Here is a 20,513-nt window from a genome sequence, read left to right on the forward strand (position 1 = left end):
TTAACCCTCCCCAAAAAATACTTAGCCAAAACACATGCTCACAGTGAAAATATGTCTTCAACATCTACCCTGTCAGACCCTCTCAGTATCTTGTATGTTTGAATAAGATCACCCCTAATTCTTCTAAATCCCAATTAATAAAGGGCTAACCTGTTCGCACTTCAATGTCAGTGCATCCTTATTTAAATAAAGGGACCAAAATGGCACACCATACTCACGACGCAGCCTCCCCATCACTCTGTTGTTATAACAAAGCTCACTGTTTGTAAACTCCAACCCCCTAGCAATAAAGGCCAAATTTCATTTTCCTTCTTATTTGATTGCTATACCTAAATGCAAGACTTTTGTATTTCATTCATTAGAACACTGTGATATCCCTGTGTTGAACTTTATTGGACCCTCTCTTCATTTAAATAATAGCTTGCCTTTTGATTCTTCTTACCGAAATGCATCCTTCACTACGTTACACTCCGTCTGCCAATATTAGCCATCCAATCAACCTATCTGTATCTCCTTGCAGATTCCTTATGTCCTTATCACAGTACAATGACCTCATTGCATTGTCTGTAAATTGGGTTACAGTGTACTCTTCTCCCTTCTGCGTCATTAATACAGATTCATAATTGTGGTCCCAGGACTTATCTTCATGGTACTCCATTTATATCTTTCAAAGTTGATTTAAAAAAAAACCCATTTCATCCCAACTCTCTTTGCTGTGTTAACCAATCCTTGATCCATGCCAGTGCTGTACACCCTATACTGTCAGCTCCAATGTTATGCAATAATCTTATATGTGGCATCTTCTCAAATGCTTTCTGAAAATCCAAAAACACTACACTTTCTGATACCCCTTTTTTAATTCTGCTTGTTATATCCTTAAAGACCTCTAGGAAGTTCATCGAACATAATTTTGCCTTTCACAAAATCATGTTGACTGTGATGACATTGAGCTTTGCTAAAATACCCAGCTCTTTTTTCCTTAAAATTTCTAACATTTTCCCAATGGCAGATTCTAGGTTAAGAAAGATGCTTCTTGCTTTCTGTCTCTTCTCCCTTCTTGAACAGGGGTGTCACAATAGCAGTTTTCTAATTCACTGCCAGAAACATCTGATGTCATCAAAATTTGGAGCAGGTTGGATATGGAAATATGAACTGTTAAACTTAGAGTTTGCTCCTTTTTAAATAATTGAGTCAACAAGAGTTAAATCAATATTGCTTATGTTCCCCATTTCACTTAGTGGCACATGGTTTGTTTGTCCAGACATTAAAATGTAAGTAGGAGCAGGAGTGGGTTATTGAAGCCATTTACATAATTCATGAGATCACATTTGCCAGGACGAATGTAGCTCCAACAACATTAACAAAGCTTGACGCCATCCAGAACATATTAGCCCACTTGGTTGGTACCACATCCAGGGAAAAAAAACTGTGATATTGCTCAGTCACTGCCTTGTGTGCCATTGACAAGATGCGTGGCCGAAATTCACCTTCCAAACATGGGTCTTATTACCATCCAGATGGGCAAGGACAGTAGTGAGACCACCCAAGCAACTCATTTGTCCTGACTTGGAAATATTATGGTGTGGAGGTGCTGGTGTTGGACTGAGGTGCACAAAGTCAGAAATCACATGACACCAGGTTATAGTCCAAAATGTGAATATCAGTGCCAATGTAATGTCAAGTAGAAAGACCACACATTGGAACAACTGACCAACTGAATTGGTCATTAGAGGTAATGTCACTGGACAAGAAATCCAGTCGCATAATAGTATGCCTGTGGTGCATGAGGTCAAATGAGGGAGATGACCTGTTGATACTCAAAATTGGCCTAATGAAATTTTCTGGCAACAGGTCAAACACAGGCAAGGAAACATGCTGCTTTTTTAAATCTTTTGTCAGTTGTGGGCTTCTGAGTCAACATTTATTGCGCATTCCCAGTTTCCCTTGAGAGGGTTGTGGTGAGCAGCTTTCTTGAATTGTTGCAGTCCATTTTGGTGTAGATAGACTCGCAATACTACTAGGTTAAAAAGTACCTGAATTCTGACCCATTGACGTTGATGGAACAGCGATATAATTTTCAAAGTCAGTAATCATATGATACCAAGTTATAGTCCAACAAGTCTATTTGAAATTGCAAGCTTTTGTAATAGCCCCTTTGTCAAATGAAGTGAGTGGAAAGTGCACAATTTATGGACAGAAAGATCATAAGATCATACAAATGGAGTGAGTGGTGTGTCAAATAATAAGTCTCTGCAGGTGACCAAGAGTGTTAGACGGTATGAGTGAAGGGCTGACCTACAATCCAATTGAATGAGACCGAGATAATTACAAAAAATTAGAAAAGGTGATGCTGGAGAGAAGCCAAATGACTAGAGTAACATGAACAAAAACAGAAGATGCTGAACAAGCTGAGCAGGTCCGACAGCATCTGTGAAGAAAAACCAGAGGAAGGGTCACCAGACCCAAAACGTTAACTCTAATATTTCTTCTTTGGATGCTGAGCATCCCCCCCCCCCACCCCCCCCCACCGGCCCTTACTCCTGATTTACAGCATCCACAGTTCTTTTGGTTTTTATTTAACTGGAATAACATGATAGGTCTAAGGTCATATGCCAAAGGTCTAACCAAAGTAATAAAGTAATCCAAAACCGTGCAAACTAATTAAGATAGATCATAACAACTTATCACGATGATGGTGTCAAAACAAGACAGTAAGGAAGGTTTTACAGATACGGAACAGTGTGGTGGGGTCACGTAGTACAACTTGAACCCAAAATCACAGTTGAGGGTATCTTCACAGGTACAGAACTTGGCTATCAGTTCCTCGGTGATTCAGCATTGTTGGATATCGTGGAGGCTGCCTCAGAGGACCCTTACCTGAAGATCCTAAGCTGAATGTCCTTGTTCACTGAAATTTTCCCCAAATGGGAGCGAACATTCCTGTCTGGCAATTGTTGCCCGCTGTCCTTTCATCCATTGCCGTAGTATCTGCTTGGTCTCTAATTTTGGTGTCATCAGTGGACCCAGCACTGATCCTTGTAGCACACCACTGGTCACAGGCCTCCAGTCTGAAAGGCAAACTTCCACCACCACCACCCTCTGTCTTCTACCTTTCAAATTTCATAACTTCCTTCCGAAAGGAGGGAGAATCCAAATGGCTGATGCCAGAAAACTTATTTATGTCAATTTTGAGTATACCGAAGTAATATCCCTCATTTGACCTCCTGCACCAGTGGCATTACCACTGCAACCCGACTCCCTTAATTCAGTTGGTCAGTTGTTTGAATGTATGGCCTTTACACCTGGCATTACCTTGACACTACTATTCACATGTAATATTGCTTAATTGTGTAATATACAGAATGCCTTTTAATAAAGGTGGAATACAGATTCTACTCAACAGCTTATTTGCATCTATAAACAGTGAAGTACTGATATATGCATGGAAGGAAATTGAAATTGACCTGTTAAAAGACATTTTCATAAGTTCAGAGTTCTTGATTCTTGTGAAACATTTGTATTGTGATATGTATATAATTATGGTCATCACTCTTTGCAAGCTGTTGGCCCATGTCTCTTAGATTTTAATGTGATGAAAACAAGATAGTTACTGCATGTAATCTCTTTCAACAGCATCCCGTCCCCACCAAAAAACCTAAGTTGACTCGGCTTGATAGGATTGTGTTCCACTCTACCGGTTTTTTCCCATGCAATCTGCCTAGAATTGAGAAAAATGAGGTGGGGGTTGATTAGACAGGGCAGATGCAGAAGGTTGTTCTTGATAACAGGGGAGTCCAGAACAGAGAGTCACTGACTAAGACTGTGGGGTCGGCCTTTTACAATAGGAGTGAGGAATTTCGTCACCCTGACAGCAGTGAGCCTCTTGGAATTCTTTGCCACAGGAAACTGTTGAAGCCTAACATTGACTTTCAGGAAAATCTAAGTATAGTTTTTGGACTAAAGTGATCAAAGGATATGGGAAGAGCTGGAAAAGGGTATTGAGTTTGTTAATCGGCCATGCTCGTATTGAATGATGGAACAGATTCAAGAGGCTAAATGGCTTACTCCCGCTCTTATGTTCTGTTATTTTAAAAGAAAAGAGAAAGGACTATTGATTGGTACTAGCTTTCTGGGATTGTCCATTGGGTTATGCCCATGTGTTGATTTACTGTCCTGAGTAAAGAAGGAAAAACATTGAAGTAAAATAGCATGTGCCAATATAAAACTTTTTAATTCAATGCCAAAACAGTCATTTTCACTCTGTTTTAGAAAACAAAGCAAACTAGCTTTGTTGATTTGCGCTGTTAAAAGTTGGCATGCTCTTGTCCATTATCTATTTATGACATTTCCATTCTCCCTCAACTTCTCTCTCCTTACAAGTGCTCCACACCCTTTCACAGCCACATGTGTAATCTCTCCCATTTCATGAGGCTTCAGTGTACCTTCATGCCAATTACAGATAAGGCTATCTTATCACTTGTATTGTTCTCCACCAATATTCCCCTTCCCCTTCCCCCTCCCAATCGCGCCTCCTCTGTGTCTACGCCAGGCAAAAAAACTGTCATTTACTCTCAACTTCACAATTGCACTTTGAAAATCCCAATTATCTAACCTGGTTTCATTCACCATTATTCAGTTGCATCTAGAGAATCAGCTACAGTGAATTTCTTCCTGTTCCTGCTTTGTTGCCTGTTATGTCCCCCAAGAATCTGTATAGGCCTCTACTTCTTATTGACATCCCTTGGGGATATGTTCAAGAAAACTTGTCAGTTTCCTCATCTTTGTTAATGACATATAGTTCTATCTCAGTTAACAATCCTTTTAGTGTGTGTGGGTAATTTATTTGTGTGCCCCTTATATTTTGTTTGTAATGCCCCGCATCTAACTGGGAATATTGCTCACACCCAATTCCTTGATTGGGTCTTGCACACTACATGAGGAACTCTTGTGACAGTGTCCATTTGGTGATCTGTTAATGTGGCTGAGCTGTGACCTGCAGCAATTAAGACCAACTTCCTTAGTGCTGGGTTGCCTCCTAACAGAGAGGAGTTTATCCCATTCTCATTTACTCCAGTTTAGCTGGGGCTGTTTCTTGTTACACGTGAATAGGTGTGCCCTTTATGTCAGGACCCATGCCTTCCCTCTGATGTTGGACTGTTTAGTCCATGTTTAGACCAAAGCTGTTGTGAGGTCAGGAGCTGAGTAAATCTCGCAGATCCCTAACTGAGTGTCAGTGAGCAATTAGTTGTTAAATGCTGTTTGATAGCACTGTCGATGACATTTTCCATTATTTTGCTGATGATTTGAGAGTAAATTGATGAGCTAGTATTTGGCCCACTTGGGTTTGTCCTGCTTTTTGTGTACAGGAATGGCAAGGCAGTTTTCAACATTGGCAGATTCCAGTGTTGTCACTGTACGGGAACAACTTGGTAAGAAGAATGATTATTTTTGAACCCCAAACTTTAGCACTATTGCATGAATGTTGTCAGAGTCCATGATCATTTCTTGATATCAGGTAGAGTGAGTAAAATTAGCTGTTTCTCTAAGAGGTAAGAAATACATATATGAATGGATAATAACGGTTAAAATGTGTACAGTGAACAGTAATAAGACAACTTCTCAGATGTCAGACCCTAGCAGTTGTGTTCATATTTTTCGGGTAAACATTTAATAAAATATATATGCCCCGTGCCAGAGCACCGTTCACGCATCATTTGTTTATGTCATTATAGTGACAAAGCTCTAGTGAAATATGGATTCCTGCTTCTGCTGACCCAAGGTGGTCAGCATTGGCTGGCTGCTGAGACAGTTATCCGCGGTGTGAACAGTTGTACTGTCAAATACATTCCACTGACAATACCGAACAAAGAAGACTTGTACTTCAGTAATATGGCATATTTTAGGCTTAATTTAAGATGAAGCTCTTGAAGTAATGTTTTTATATAGTGATTATTTATTGTTTTAAATTGACTTTATTTAATTTGTAAAACTTACTGGTTTTCATCTTTTTTCATAACTGCTCTATCTATGCAAGGTTACAGATTCTTTTAATCTGGAGTTCTGCAATAAACTTGCCAGCAAAGCTGAAGCCATGGAATAAAAGGAACATGGGCAGCATGCATTATGTCATCCGATAAGTGATAAGAAACTGAGGAGCAGTGAGCAGTTTTTTCAAAGCTGTTCCTCGGGCATTCTGGAACAACTTCTTTTCTATTGGATATCAGTCAATTACACTTCTGTTCTAGACCACAATTGCAGATAATAAAACTTGGAAGTAATGGCTCAGATGTTCCTCAGAGTTGCAGCCATTCTTGGACTTTGCGCACATTTTAGATGCAGTACTGATCTATATTCCTTGCCAAGTCTTGCAAATCCAGCATCTCCACAACTGCTGAGCCCAGCATCCATTAATGAGCTGCATTACAGTGCTGTTGTTTCAGGGGTAAGACAGGTCATGTCCCCTTTTTTATAGCACTAGCTGTTTTATAGTAGGTTTAAAGGTCTAGGCTGAATGCTAATGAATGGGCAAATGGGTAAGTGGATAAATTAGTGAATGGGTGCGATCACTAAGTTGGTCAGTGGACAGCTAAGTGAAAAGTTGTGATTATCATGGGGGGCAAAGAGAGTTGTTAAGTTGTGGGGGCCATGGTGAAGGGCAGGGCAGAATGGTCTTCTACTTACCTAGGTGATAGACTGGGGTTTTGTACTGTCTAACCTTGCCTTTGTCACTGCCCAGGTGAGTACTGATAAACTGTCTGAAATCTCTGCCTCTATTTCAGAGTTGAAGACTTTAGCCTAGGCTTCTGGGGAGCAGAGGAATTGCCCATTGGAAATTCAAGCATTCAAGGCAATTCCCATGGAGGTGGGACTTCCACAGAGTCTTGACACACCCCTTGAGTCGTTTGTGTTGTCTCTGATTTGGAGTTTGGAAGTGTGGACCAGTGTGAACGCTTAAGGGTATACTGATACACTCAAAGGCTGGGAAACTAGGTGGTCACATGGCAAGTAAAATTTAGTGCGTAGAAATGTCATCAAACATTCTTTGGTAAGAAGAATGAGGTGAGGAAGCATAAACTAAAGGATGTTTGTGGTCAACAAGACGTTTGATTATGTGTGCATGTTATTCAAGGTGGCAGGTTAGGTGAAGTGAAGAGCTGGTGAAATACTGGTTTGATCTCAGCTGCAGAACTGTGATGAATTCAGAGCTCTGCACTTTATGGAACGATGTAAATGCATTAGGAAAGGTACTGAAAAGACTTAGAAGAATGGTACCAACATGGGAGGTCTAAGTTAGTTGCATAGATTCAAGAAGCTGGCTTTGTTCATGGGGAAGACCAGGTTGAAAAATATTTTGATAAAGGTGATCAGAATCATGAGATATCTGAGCTAAGTGGATAGAAAAAAAATATTGATGGAAGGAATAGAGACTTGCAGCTACAGATTTAAAGTGATTCACAAAAGTACCCAGGACGACGTCGGTTTTTATTAATGCAGCGAGTGGTTAGGCTTTGGAATACAGTAACTGTAAAGGTGTTGGACATAATTTTGATTGTCTCTTTCAGTGGGATTGGATAAGCATTCCATGTGTTAAAATTTGTAAGGCTGCAAGACAAAGACAGTGGCATTAGCAAAGTTCTTTTTCAGAGAGCCAGTGTATAGACAGATTTTTAGTCAGTAAGGGAATAAGGCAGAAAAGTGGAGTTGAGGATTATTAGGTCAGCCAGGATCTTATTTGAAAGGTGAAACAGACTTGATGGGTCACATAGCCTATTGCTGCTCCCATGTCGTGTAGCCTTAACAGAATCTCAATGGGCTTCCTTCTGTGTTCTAAGAATTTTATAATTATAGTATTCAAGAAATAGCTAAATGTGTTGATGTGCTCACCATGTCATCTTTATCGTCCCATTTGATTAGGAAACCCAAGACTGGCATCCTTATGCTGAACATGGGAGGACCTGAAACTTTAGATGATGTTCATGATTTCTTACTACGGCTTTTCACAGATAAAGACCTAATTCCACTTCCAGCTCAAAGGTAAAATCTACAGTTGTATCTTAATTATTTTTACTTTGAGAGCATCTTCTGCTTTTACAAAAACAGTGAGTTCATGTTAAAAAAACATTTTTTATAAAAAAAAGATTTATTTTTTTTAGTTATGTATGCATAAGTACAGTGGTATTTGTTGCAATTTCTTATTTTAACTTTCCCCAACAGCTTTATTAATGTGTATTTCAAACCATCGTTTTTGCTATTGTCACTTTTTTATTTGTTGATATATCATACAAGTTTTGTTCTTGAACTTATTGACAGCAGCCTGGCTACATCTGACAAATACACGGTGGCTTAGTGGTTAGCACGACTGCCTCACAGCGCCAGGTCCCAGATTTGGTTCCAGCCTTGGGAGACTGTGTGGAGGTTGCACATTCTCCCCGAGTCTGCGTGGGTTTCCTCCGGGTGCTCCGGTTTCCTCCCACATTCCAAAGATGTGCAGGTCAGGTGAATTGGCCATGCTAAATTGTCCATAGTTGTTAGGTGCATTAGTCGGGGGTTGGGTTACTCTTTGGAGAGTCAGTGTGGACTTGTTGGGCCGATGGGCCTGTTTCCATACTGTAGGAAGTCTAATCTAAAATAAAGAAATGATGGATTAAAAATAATTTGAATTTTTAAGAATTAAAAAAAGGAATTATTTATGTAAATTGAAGTTTATCTTAGAGGTATGTGACTGAATAGGGTGGGTATTAAAGCTGAAAATTCTGATATAATAGCTTAGATCCAGGGAGGATGTTTCCCTTAGTTGGGGGTGGGTCTCAGGATGTGGTGTTGGCCATTTTGGACTGAGATGAGAGAACTTTTCTTTGCTCAGGGTAGTCACCCTGTTGAATTCACCACCACAGTAAGCTGTGGAGGCTGGGTCAGTGAACATATTCAAATTATTTTTTAGATATTAAATGCTTCAGGAGCATGGAGCAAAAGCAAATATGATGTTGAGTTAGATTATCAGCCATGAGCATACTAAATGGCAGAGCAGGTTCAAAGGGCCTCGTGGTGTACTTCTGCTCCTAGTTTCTATGCTTCTAAAATCGAATCACAAAAATATCCATGACTCTAGCAGCAGCCTTCACACGTTTTTCTTTGCTAACAATTAGCTCCACAAATAGAAATATTGTTTACACAGAATTATTTACTTTCATGTTTGAGTTCGCTTTTGTTTGTGTTTGACTTGACTCTAGTTTGATGAAGTTTACAATTCTTAGTGTATTTCTCCTAATCTTCCTCTACGTCTTGCATGTGACTCTTAAAATCCTCTGGTTCAAAGTCTACACCAAAGTATCCTCCATTTTTATTAAAACAGTTGATATTACATCGTCAGTCTCAAAGGCAGCATCTGTAGTATCATACTGCACAGTTTGTGTCAGTCTGCATTCTAAGTGTTTGTTGAGACAATATTTCATGATAGACAACGTTGATTCATAAAGGAAGAATGTTCAAGATGAAGAAATTTCGTTGTGATTCCAATCTGTTATTTTCTGATATCCTTCAAGAAGTGTTTTGATTTATTTGTTCTTCCCATAAGAGCAGTTAGGGTCAAATGGCCCCTTTTAAGGTTGACAGTCATACTTCATTTACTCAGTAGATAACTGTTGGCTGTTTTTCCTACTTTGTATCATAATGTTCGCATAACCTCTGATCTACTGCTCATATCATCTCAGTCTGATGTATGATGATGAGGATAATTAGTTGTAAACTTCTTTCTTGTTTTTCTTTCAGTTTTTCTTGATTTTATTGTTTTAGCCTCTTCATCCTCCCTTTCTGTAACTGCTGTCCCACTTTCTGCCAACATTTTGCTGTAGCCTTCACTGGTTCAGCCTATACTTTCCTTTACTGAGAAGTAACGTGTTATCTCAGGACATATATGTTTAATGCAAGTTTGGAAAAAAATGAAGTAGGAAAGAGTCGTGGATTTATGTAAATGCAACTCATCGTTTGTTGGAATGTATAGCTGAGATTTGGTTAAATCATGAGTTATCACAGCAATGTCACATGATTTAGGTAGCACCACACATTCCCTGCTAGGTGGTCATTGACCCTCTAGGAGTTTGATGATCCATATGTATGACACACAAACATTTTACACTGGAATCAAAATTCCACTTGTTATGTAACAGTTAAGACCATAAGACATAGGAGTGGAAGTAAGGCCATTCGGCCCATCGAGTCCACTCCGCCATTCAATCATGGCTGATGCGCATTTCAGCTCCACTTACCAGCATTCTCCCCGTAGCCCTTAATTCCTCTAGACAACAAGAATCTATCAATCTCGGCCTTGAAGATATTTAGCGTCCCGGCTTCCACTGCACTCCGTGGCAATGAATTCCACAGGCCCACCACTCTCTGGCTGAAGAAATGTCTCCGCATTTCTGTTCTGAAATGACCCCCTCTAATTCTAAGGCTGTGTCCACGGGTCCGAGTCTCCTCGTCTAACGGAAACAATTTCCTAGCATCCACCTTTTCCAAGCCATGTATTATTTTGTACGTCTCTATTAAGTCTCCCCTTAATCTTCTAAACTCCGACGAATACAATCCCAGTATCCTCAGCCGTTCCTCATATGTTAGACCTGTCATTCCAGGGATCATCCGTGTGAATCTCCGCTGGACACCTTCCAGTGCCAGTATGTCCTTCCTGAGGTGTGGGGACCAAAACTGGACACAGTACTCCAAATGGGGCCTAACCAGAGCTTTATAAAGTCTTAGTAGTACATCTCTGCTTTTATATTCCAACCCTCTTGAGATAAGAGACAACATTGCATTCGCTTTCTTAATCACGGACTCAACCTGCATGTTTACCTTTAGAGAATCCTGGACTAGCACTCCCAGATCCCTTTGTGCTTTGGCTTTATTAATTTTCTCACCATTTAGAAAGTAGTCTATGCTTTTATTCTTTTTGCCAAAGTGCAAGACCTCGCACTTGCTCACGTTAAATTCCATCAGCCATTTCCTGGACCACTCTCCCAACCTGTCTAGATCCTTCTGTAGCCTCTCCACTTCCTCAGTACTACCTGCCTGTCCACCTAACTTCGTATCATCGGCAAACTTCGCTAGAATGCCCCCGGTTCCCTCATCCAAATCATTAATATATAATGCGAACAGCTGTGGCCCCAGCACCGAACCCTGCGGGACACCGCTCGTCACCGGCTGCCATTCTGAAAAAGAACCTTTTATCCCAACTCTCTGCCTTCTGTTAGACAGCCAATCCTCAATCCATCCCAGCAGCTCACCTCGAACACCATGGGCCCTCACCTTGCTCAGCAGCCTCCCGTGTGGCACCTTATCAAAGGCCTTTTGAAAGTCTAGATAGACCACATCCACTGGGTTTCCCTGGTCTAACCTACTTGTTACCTCTTCAAAAAATTCCAACAGGTTTGTCAGGCATGACCTCCCTTTACTAAATCCATGTTGACTTGTTCTAATCAGACTCTGCTCTTCCAAGAATTTAGAAACCTCATCCTTAATGATGGATTCTAGAATTTTACCAACAACCGAGGTTAAGCTGATTGGCCTATAATTTTCCATCTTTTGCCTTGATCCTTTCTTGAACAAGGGGGTTACAACAGCCATCTTCCAATCATCCGGGACCTTTCCTGACTCCAGTGACTCTTGAAAGATCTCAACCAATGCCTCTGCTATTTCCTCAGCCACCTCTCTCAGAACTCTAGGGTGTATCCCATCGGGGCCAGGAGATTTATCAATTTTAACACAATCTTCCTAATCTCCGAAACAAAAGATATTTGTTTAGAAGTATTTTAGCACTTAAAGTTTAATTTCCGTGAGTTTTGATGAACAGTATAATTTTGGCGAAGGAGTGGAGTCCTCTTTTAGAGGACATAACTTTTTTGACTGTTAATCCCAATGCATGCTACATATTTGCAGATCTGTTGACTCCATTGATAGGAAAGGGATACATCCCAGAAATGGGAAATAAAAATTTCAGTCCATTATTTCTTTGTAGAAAAGTAACTCCAATCATTGTCATGTAACTTTGATAACCAAACAGTAGAGAATTTTTGCCCATACTCCTTTTTGAAATGTGAGAGAGAGATACTTCAAAAGGCAGGCGTGAGGAGGAAATGTAATTTAATTTCTGGGATTTTTCTTTCAGCAAACTTGCTCCTTTTATTGCAAAACGCCGTACTCCCAAGATTCAGGAACAGTATCACCGGATCGGTGGAGGGTCTCCGATTAAAATGTGGACTGCTAAGCAGGGAGACGGCATGGTGAAACTACTAGATGAATTGTCTCCAGAGACAGGTATTACTTCAGTTTGTAATATTTCACAGCAAGCAAAGTGTAATGAACCACTATATTATGAGTGTCATCAGTTTCAGTCTATCCAGACTTTTATATTGTAGTTATTTGTCAGATCACCTATTCCAGCAGCATTCTTTTCTCAAGAGAAGGGTGAACGTCCAGCCTGCTGCCAGGTTTTGGGTAATGTACATTGCTGGAGAGGGACTTAAAGCTGAAGTTAACATTCTAGTCATCTTGTTTCAAATAGGAACCAATGACATGGGCAGGCCAAGAAGCAAGATTCTGTGTAGTCAGTATGAAGAATGAGGTACCGAATTACCAAATGGAATCTCCATGTACAAATTTGCATACAGCAAATGAGAATTGAGGACTGAATGAGTAGCTCAAAGACTGGTGCATTAGGAGTGATTCCAGTTCACGGGGCAGTGATATCAGTACTATGGAAAGTGAATACTCTACCATTGAGAAGTGAATGCACTTGGTTCTACCTCGGGAAGTAGAGAGGGTTTTAAACCAAATAGAAATGGCTAGCCATCAAGTTCTGAAAGGTATTAATTTGGGAAATTATAAGCTAACCATGACAGAAAGGGATAGAGAGGACAAATCTAAGATAAGTCAACAGGTACTGCTAAAGATAAGAAAAATAATAAAAGGATAAAATTAAAGGTACTCTGTGAATTAACTTATCATTCAAAACAATGAACTGATAGAAAAAGAAATAAATAAAAGTGTTAGCCATTACAGACACATGGCTGTGGGATCACATATATTGGGATCTGAGTATTGAAGGACACATAATATGTTGAAGACAGGAAGCCAGAAAAATCTAGGGGCGGTTTTGATAATTAAATGATGACATTAGCAGAATAAAAAGGATGTCCTAATTTCAGGAAACCATGATATAGATGTGATTTGTGTAAAGATTAGAAATTCTAAATTCTAGAAGTTATTTGTGGGAGTGGTGTAGAGGCCCCTTAGCAATAACCATTGGTAAGATGGAGTGTAAGGAATGAGCTAACAGGTGTTTATTGGAAAAGTGAGGCAAAAACCAATGGAATTTTAGACAATGTAGAGTGGAAGAATCAGATGGGCAAATTACTTGGTTTAGGGGATTTTAGAATGTTTTTGGGGTAGTTTCTAAGGCTTATTCTTGAGCTGAGAGAGTGGTGCTGGAAAAGCACAGCTGGTCAGGCATTATCAGAGGAGCAGGAGAATCGACGTTTCAGGCATAAGCCCTTCATCAGCCTCATTCCTGATGAAGGATTTATGCTGAAAGCATCAATTCTCCTGCTCCTCAAACGATGCCTGACTGGCTGTGATTTTCCAGTACCACATTCTCGATTCTGATCTCCAGCATCTGCAGTCCTCACTTTCTCCTCATTCTTGAGCTGTCACAATAGCTGCTGTTGTGTCATTTTGGAGCAAGAAAGGATTAATAAACTCAGCGTGAATGCACCATTGGACAGCAACAAACATAATTAAAAAGATTGAATTTTGCATTCAGTTTAAGAAAGGGCCATAGGTCCAAAACCAGCATTCTAAAATTAAATAAAGGTAGTTATAAGGACGTGAAAATGTAGCTGGGTGAATTGAACTGGCAAGTTTAGTTAAGGGATAGATCACCAGAAACACAGCGGTTTAAAGGTAGTGTCAAATTTGTATGAATAGCATATAATTATACAAAAGCAGGTAGCAGCTCAGAATATTAGATAGAACTTTTTAAAAGACTTCAAATTATGACTAAAACCTTAAAGGCAGAAACATGTGAAGTACAAAAAAAAGCTAGCTAGAAATACAATAACAGTTAAGGTTCTGTAAATATTTTAAGAAAAGTTATCAAAGTGAGGTTCCTATGTCAAGTGTGTGAATTAATAATGGCAATTAGATGGTAGATAAATGTATACAGGTATCAGTCTATAAAGGACACAAATATCATCCAAGAACTTGGGAAAGAAGAGGGAGAAACAAAAAAAATTATGATCAGTGGGAAGTTGTACTGAACAAACCAGAGGTGCCAACTGAGAAGTCCCCTGGCCCTGAATGAACTTTAAGCTAGTTCCTTAAAGTGGCAAGTGAGATAGTTAATGCGTTTGATCTAATTTTCCAAAATTTGCAAGAGCTGGGGGCAAGTTCCATTAGATTGGAGAATAGCAAATATGACTGACTTATTCAAAAAAAGGACAGAGACAGAAAACTGGAACCTACAGGTCAGTTAGCTTAAAAGCTGTTCTCCAGAATGTTTGCTGAAGTCTAAAAATAGGATACTTAAAGTTCAAGGTAATTGTACAGAGTTCACATTTTGTGAATTTAGTTTGGAAATTCTGTTTAACCAATTTATTGGGTATATATATTGAGGATGTAACATGATGATAATAAAGGGATGTATGTACTGTACTTTCAGAAGGTTTTCCAGAAGGCATTTGATATGATGCCACATCAAGATTATTATGGAAAATCAAACCTCATGGTGTCAGAAAAATTTTGGCATGAATAGAAGATTTAGTTAGCAGAATTTAGTAGTGTTGTTTATTGAGTGGATAGGACAGAGGTTTTGCTTCAGTTGTGTCGAACATTGGCAAGACCATATCTGGAGTACTGTTTTTAGTATTGGTTTCCTTTTATTAAAGGAAGGGTAAGAGTACATTGGAAGCAGTTCAGAGAAAGTATACAAAAGTAATATCTGGAATGAGCAAGTTGTCTTATGAGGAAGGTTTAGACATGCTATACCTGTATCTGTTGGAGTTTAGAGGTGACTTGATTGGAACATGAGGTGGATGTGAAATGATTTTTTTTTCTGTGCAAATCTAAAACTGGATTACTGTTTCAAAATATTGTGTTACCCATTTAAAATGCGCAGATACATTTTCTTAGAGGGTTGAGAATTTTGCAATTCTCTTTCTGAAAAGGTAGTTTAAAACAATGAGCTTGAATGTATTTAAGACAGCGGTAGGTAGATTCTTAATGAGCACTGGGAGAAAAGGTACTCTGAGGTAGGTGGAGATGTGTACCATTCAGAATAACTATGGTTGCATTAAATGGCAGAGCAGACTCGAGAGGCTGAGCAGTCTATTCCTCCTCCTGAGTCATATCTAAATTGGTTAGATGGTCCAGAGACAACCAAGCTCTATGCTTTGCTGCACTGACTTTTTAAAAAAATAAATACTGATAAGTTTCTTGAATGATGTCTGTGGTATGGCTAGCAATAGTTCCTTTGAGATCTAAGGTTGCATCAATGTTTTTCAATATATCCAATGCATTTTAAATTTTCTGTTTTGTGATTTCATTTTCCTGGCATGTTAGATGACCTAAACTTTAAATGTTCGGTTTAAGATTCTGATAATCAACTAAAGAGACTTATCCCAATCCCCTCCTCTTACTTGTGTCATATTGTGATTAGGCAGATAACCTGGGGCAGGGCAGTAACTGAACCAACTGTATTTCTGAACTGATAAGATAAGAGTAGTTGGTTTACATTTTGGTGGTTTGTCTGCACTGCTCTCAAATATGTGTAATTATATCTGTTCAGATTATAAGTGTTTAACATTTGAACATCAACTGTTGGGTTTTATATATAAACAGTAATTTGAGGCTTTTGAAATGGAGATAAATTCCTTAGTGACTGTTGGAGAAGATTATTCAATTTATAAAACTTACTTTCATATTATTTCCCAAGGTAATATGCAGAGAGAAAATAGATCAAAAATGTGAATTTAGAGGATTTTATCTGAATAGAGAAGAAAATTCACATGTTAAAGGCAAGACTGTGCTACTGTTGGGATGGGTGGCAGGGTGCAAAGAGATGGTACTAGGTATTTGGTGTGTATTTGAAAGTGAAAGATTACATTGGCAGAATCTGAATACTATAATCTTGGAGGCTGTATTTCTGTGGGAACTTGCATCAGCAGAAAGTCTGGGTCAAAATGTTGTAATTCATAGGAAAATGGGAGCAGGAATAGAACATTTGGTCCTTCGAGCCTGCTCCACCATTCAATAGGATCATGACAGATCATCCAACTCACTATCCTATACCTGTTTTATCCCCTTACTCTATGATCTCTTTAGCCCTGAGAACTATATCTAACTCCTCCTTCAAAATATTCAATGTTTTGGCTTCAATCTCTTCTTAGTGGCAGAGAATGCCATAGACTCAATACTTTGAGTGAATAAATTTCACTTTGTATCAGTCCAAAATGTCCTACTCAGTTATCCTTAGACTGTGACCTCTAGTTCTGGGCTTCGTGGTCATCGGGATCATCCATCTTGCATTTACCTTCTTTAGAATTTTAAGGAGTTTGATGAGCCTCTTCATTCTTCTAAACTCCAGTAAATATAGTTTTAACTGAGCCAGTCTCTCCTCTTCAATAAGTTCTGCAATCCCAGAAATCAGTCTAATAAGCCATTATTGCACTTCGTTCATAGCCAGAACATCCATCCTCCGATAAGGAGACCAAAACTGTGCACAGTACTCCAGGTGTGGTCACACCAAGGTTCTGTACAATTGCAGCAAGATATCCCTGCTCCTGTACTCATCCTATTGCTATACAGGCCAGCATACTATTTGCCTCCTTTACTGCCTGCTGCACCTATATTTTTTTTAGCAACTGATTTACGAAAGTGTCCAAATCTAATTGCATTCCCTGTTTTGTAATCTATTGCTATTCAGATAATCTGCCTTCTTTTTGCTTCCAAAGTGGGTAACCTCACATCTATCAACACTATAGATTTGAGCTGCCATGCATATGTCCACTTTCTCAACTTGCAATTGTACCAGCCTCCACCACATCCTCTGGCAGCTCGTTCCATACATGTACCACCCTCTGCATGAAACAGTTGCCCCTTAGGTCTCTTTTATAGCTCTCTTCTCCTCACCCTAAACCTATGCCCTCTAGTTCCCCGACCCCAGGGAAAAGGCTTTACCTATTTACCCTATCCATTCCCCTAATAATTTTGTAAACCTCTATAAGGTCTCCCCTCCGCCTCTGACGCTCCAAGGAAAACAGCCCCAGCCTGTTCATCCTCTTTTTATAGCTCAAATCCTCCAAGCCTGGCTCCTCCTTGTAAATCTTTTCTGAACCCCTTCAAGTTTCACAACATCTTTCCAATAGGAAGGAGACCAGAATTGCACACAATATTCCAACAGTGGCCTAACCAATGTCCTGTACAGCCGCAATATGACCTCCCAACCCCTGTATTCAATACTCTGACCAATAAAAGAAAGCATACCAAACGCCTCCTTCACTATCCTATCTACCTGCAACTCCACTTTCAAGGAGCTATGAACCTGCACTCCAAGGTCTCTTTGTTCAGCAACACTCCCTAGGACCTTACCATTTAAGTGTATAAGTCCTGCTAAGATTTGCTTTCCCAAAATGCAGCACCTCGCATTTATCTGAATTAAACTCCATCTGCCACTTCTCAGCCCGTTGGCCCATTTGGTCAAGATCCTGTTGTAATCTGAGGTAACCCTCTTCGCTGTCCACCACACCTCCAATTTTGGTGTCATCTGCAAACTTACTAACTGTACCTCTTATGCTCACATCTAAATCATTTATGTAAAAAAGTATAGGATCCAGCACCAATCCTTGCAGCATACGACTGGTCACAGGCCTCCAGTCTGAAAAACAACCCTCCACCGCCACTCTCTGTCTTCTACCTTTGAGCCAGTTCTGTATCCAAATGGCGAGTTCTCACTGTATTCCGTGAGATCTAACCTTGCTAACCAGTCTCCCATGGGGAACCTTGTCGAACGCCTTACTGAAGTCCATATAGATCACATCTACCGCTCTGCCCTCATCAGTCCTCTTTGTTACTTTAAAGAACTCAAATCAAGTTTGTGAGCCATGATTTCCCACGCACAAAGCCATGTTGACTATCCCTAATCAGTCCTTGCCTTTCCAAATCCATGTACATCCTGTCCCTCAGGATTCCCTCCAACAAGTTGCCGACCACCAATGTTAGGCTCACTGGTCTATAGTTCCCTGGCTTGTCCTTACCACCCTTCTTAAACAGTGGCACCATGTTAGCCAACCTCCAGTCTTCTGGCACCTCACCTGTGACTATCGATACAAATATCTCAGCAAGAGGCCCAGCAATCACTTCTCTAGCTTCCCACAGAGTGATAGGGTACACATAATCAGGTCCTGGGGATTTACCCACCTTTATGCGTTTCAAGACATCCAGCATTTCCTCCTCGGTAATATGGACATTTTGCAAGGTGTCACCGTCTATTTCCCTACAGTCTATATCTTCCATATCCTTTTCCACAGTAAGTACTGATGCAAAATACTCGTTTAGTATCTCCCCCATTTTCTGTGGCTCCACACAAAGGCCGCCTTGCTGATCTTTGAGGGGCCTTAGTTACCCGTTTGTGCTTGATGTATTTGTAAAAACCCTTTGGATTCTCCATAATTCTATTTGCCAAAGCTATCTCATGTCCCCTTTTTGCCCTCCTGATTTCCCTCTTAATATATCTTTTAAAAAAAAGCTTTCATAGGGAGGTATGAGAAATCATAGAGTCGGAAAGTTGTACAGCATGGAAACAAATGCTTCATTCCGAGGGAGGTATGAGAGATCATAGAGTCGGAAAGTTGTACAGCATGGAAACAGATGCTTCATTCCGACTCGTCCATGCTGACCAGATAGCCGAAGTCAATCTATAACTTGGAATTTATGTGAAGTGGGATTTATCTACATCAAATGAACTAGTTAATGTTTGTGGAGGTTGGATTGGGAAAGTATGGTAATGTCAAAACATCGAAACATTGGTTCATAACTTGACATTTGTATTATTTTCTACATACGCCATTCTGTACAGAAATTCAGTTTGAAAACATTGCTCATTTGGGACTTGTAAGAGTGCCTTCAATCTAATGCACTCACTGAAGGATGTAGAATTCCATTGAATAAGCAGATGGCTTTAGTTACAAGGGAAATCATGGAACAGGATGACTGTGGGTGGGTAGAAAGTAATACCCAGAAATGGCTGTGGCACCATTGGGCAGGCTTGACAGTCATTCAGGATGTCCTCCCACTGGAAAGTCTCGCAGCTTGTTCCATCAGCCGTCAAAATTTCCCTCAACAACAAGTATACTGTCATGGATACTGTTGGGGAGCACGATTTACTGGGGTGAGCCATTGGGTGCAGGCTCTGGTACAGAGTTTGTCTCTGTTTCTCAGATGGGAAGACCAAAGCAAAGCATAGGTAGGAAAAGAGATGGGGATTTAAGGCAGAAATTCAGGGAGCTAGGATGGAAGCTTGGAATTGGAACAAAGACTTGTTATCTCTGATTTTGTTACCCATGCCACTTGCTAGCAAGGCGAGGAATAGTGAGAGAGAGAGAGAGAGGTTGAATACGTGGCCGAAGGCATGGTACAGGAGAGACGGTTTAGGATACCACGATAATTGGAGCTCATTCCGGGGTAAGTGTGGCCTCTAAAAACGGATGATCTACACCTGAACCAGAGGGGTACCCGTATCCTGGGGGGAAAATTTGTTAATGCTCTTCAGGAGGGTTTAAACTGATTCAGTAGGAGTTTGGGAACTCAAATTGAAGCTCCAGTGACCAGGACGTTGAGAATAGTGAGGTCATAAATAAGGTTTCAAGATCGTAAGAGTGCACCGGCAAGCAGGAAGGTGGTTTGCAGTGTGTTAACTTTAACACCAGGAGCATCAGGAATAAGGTGGGTGAACTTGCAACATGAGTTGGTACCTGGGACTTTAATGTTGTGGCCATTTCAGAGACTTGGATAGAGCAGGGACAGGACTGGTTGTTGCAGATTCCAGGATTTAGATGTTTCAGTAAGAAGAGGGAAGGTGGAAAATAGAGGGAGGTGTGGGATTGTTAGTCAAGGAAAGTATTGCGGTGGCAGAAAAGACAGTTGAGGACTCGTGTACTGAAGTAGTATGGGCTGAGGGTAGAAACAGGAAAGGAGAGGTCACCTTGTTGGGAATTTTCTGTAGGGCTCCAAATAGTTCCAGTGATGTAGAGGATAGGATAGCAAAGATAATTCTGGATAAGAGCAAGAGTAAAGGGGTAGTTATGGAGAATTTTAACTTTCCAAATATTGACTGGAAATACTGTAGTTTGAGTACTTTTAGATGGGTCACGTTTATTCCAATGTGTGCATGAGGGTTTCCTGACACAGTATGTAGACAGGTCAACAAGGGGTGAGGCCACATTGGATTTGGTCCTGGGAAATGAACCCGG

General features: G+C 40.2%; 1 protein-coding gene across 1 annotated transcript in view; it reads left to right on the forward strand.

Moving 5' to 3' along the window:
• Positions 1-20,513, forward strand: part of fech (ferrochelatase) — a 58,660-nt gene that overhangs the window by 14,627 nt on the left and 23,520 nt on the right. Inside the window, exons 3-4 of the mRNA XM_043676176.2 lie at positions 7,915-8,034; positions 12,158-12,306. Coding sequence (XP_043532111.1) covers positions 7,915-8,034; positions 12,158-12,306 — 269 coding nt within the window. The remainder of the gene's footprint in view (positions 1-7,914; positions 8,035-12,157; positions 12,307-20,513) is intronic.

Source organism: Chiloscyllium plagiosum, unplaced genomic scaffold (genome assembly GCF_037043375.1).
Source record: "Chiloscyllium plagiosum isolate Xiang-an unplaced genomic scaffold, Cpla_swu_hap1 HiC_scaffold_1, whole genome shotgun sequence".
Classification (NCBI taxonomy): Eukaryota; Metazoa; Chordata; class Chondrichthyes; order Orectolobiformes; family Hemiscylliidae; genus Chiloscyllium; species Chiloscyllium plagiosum.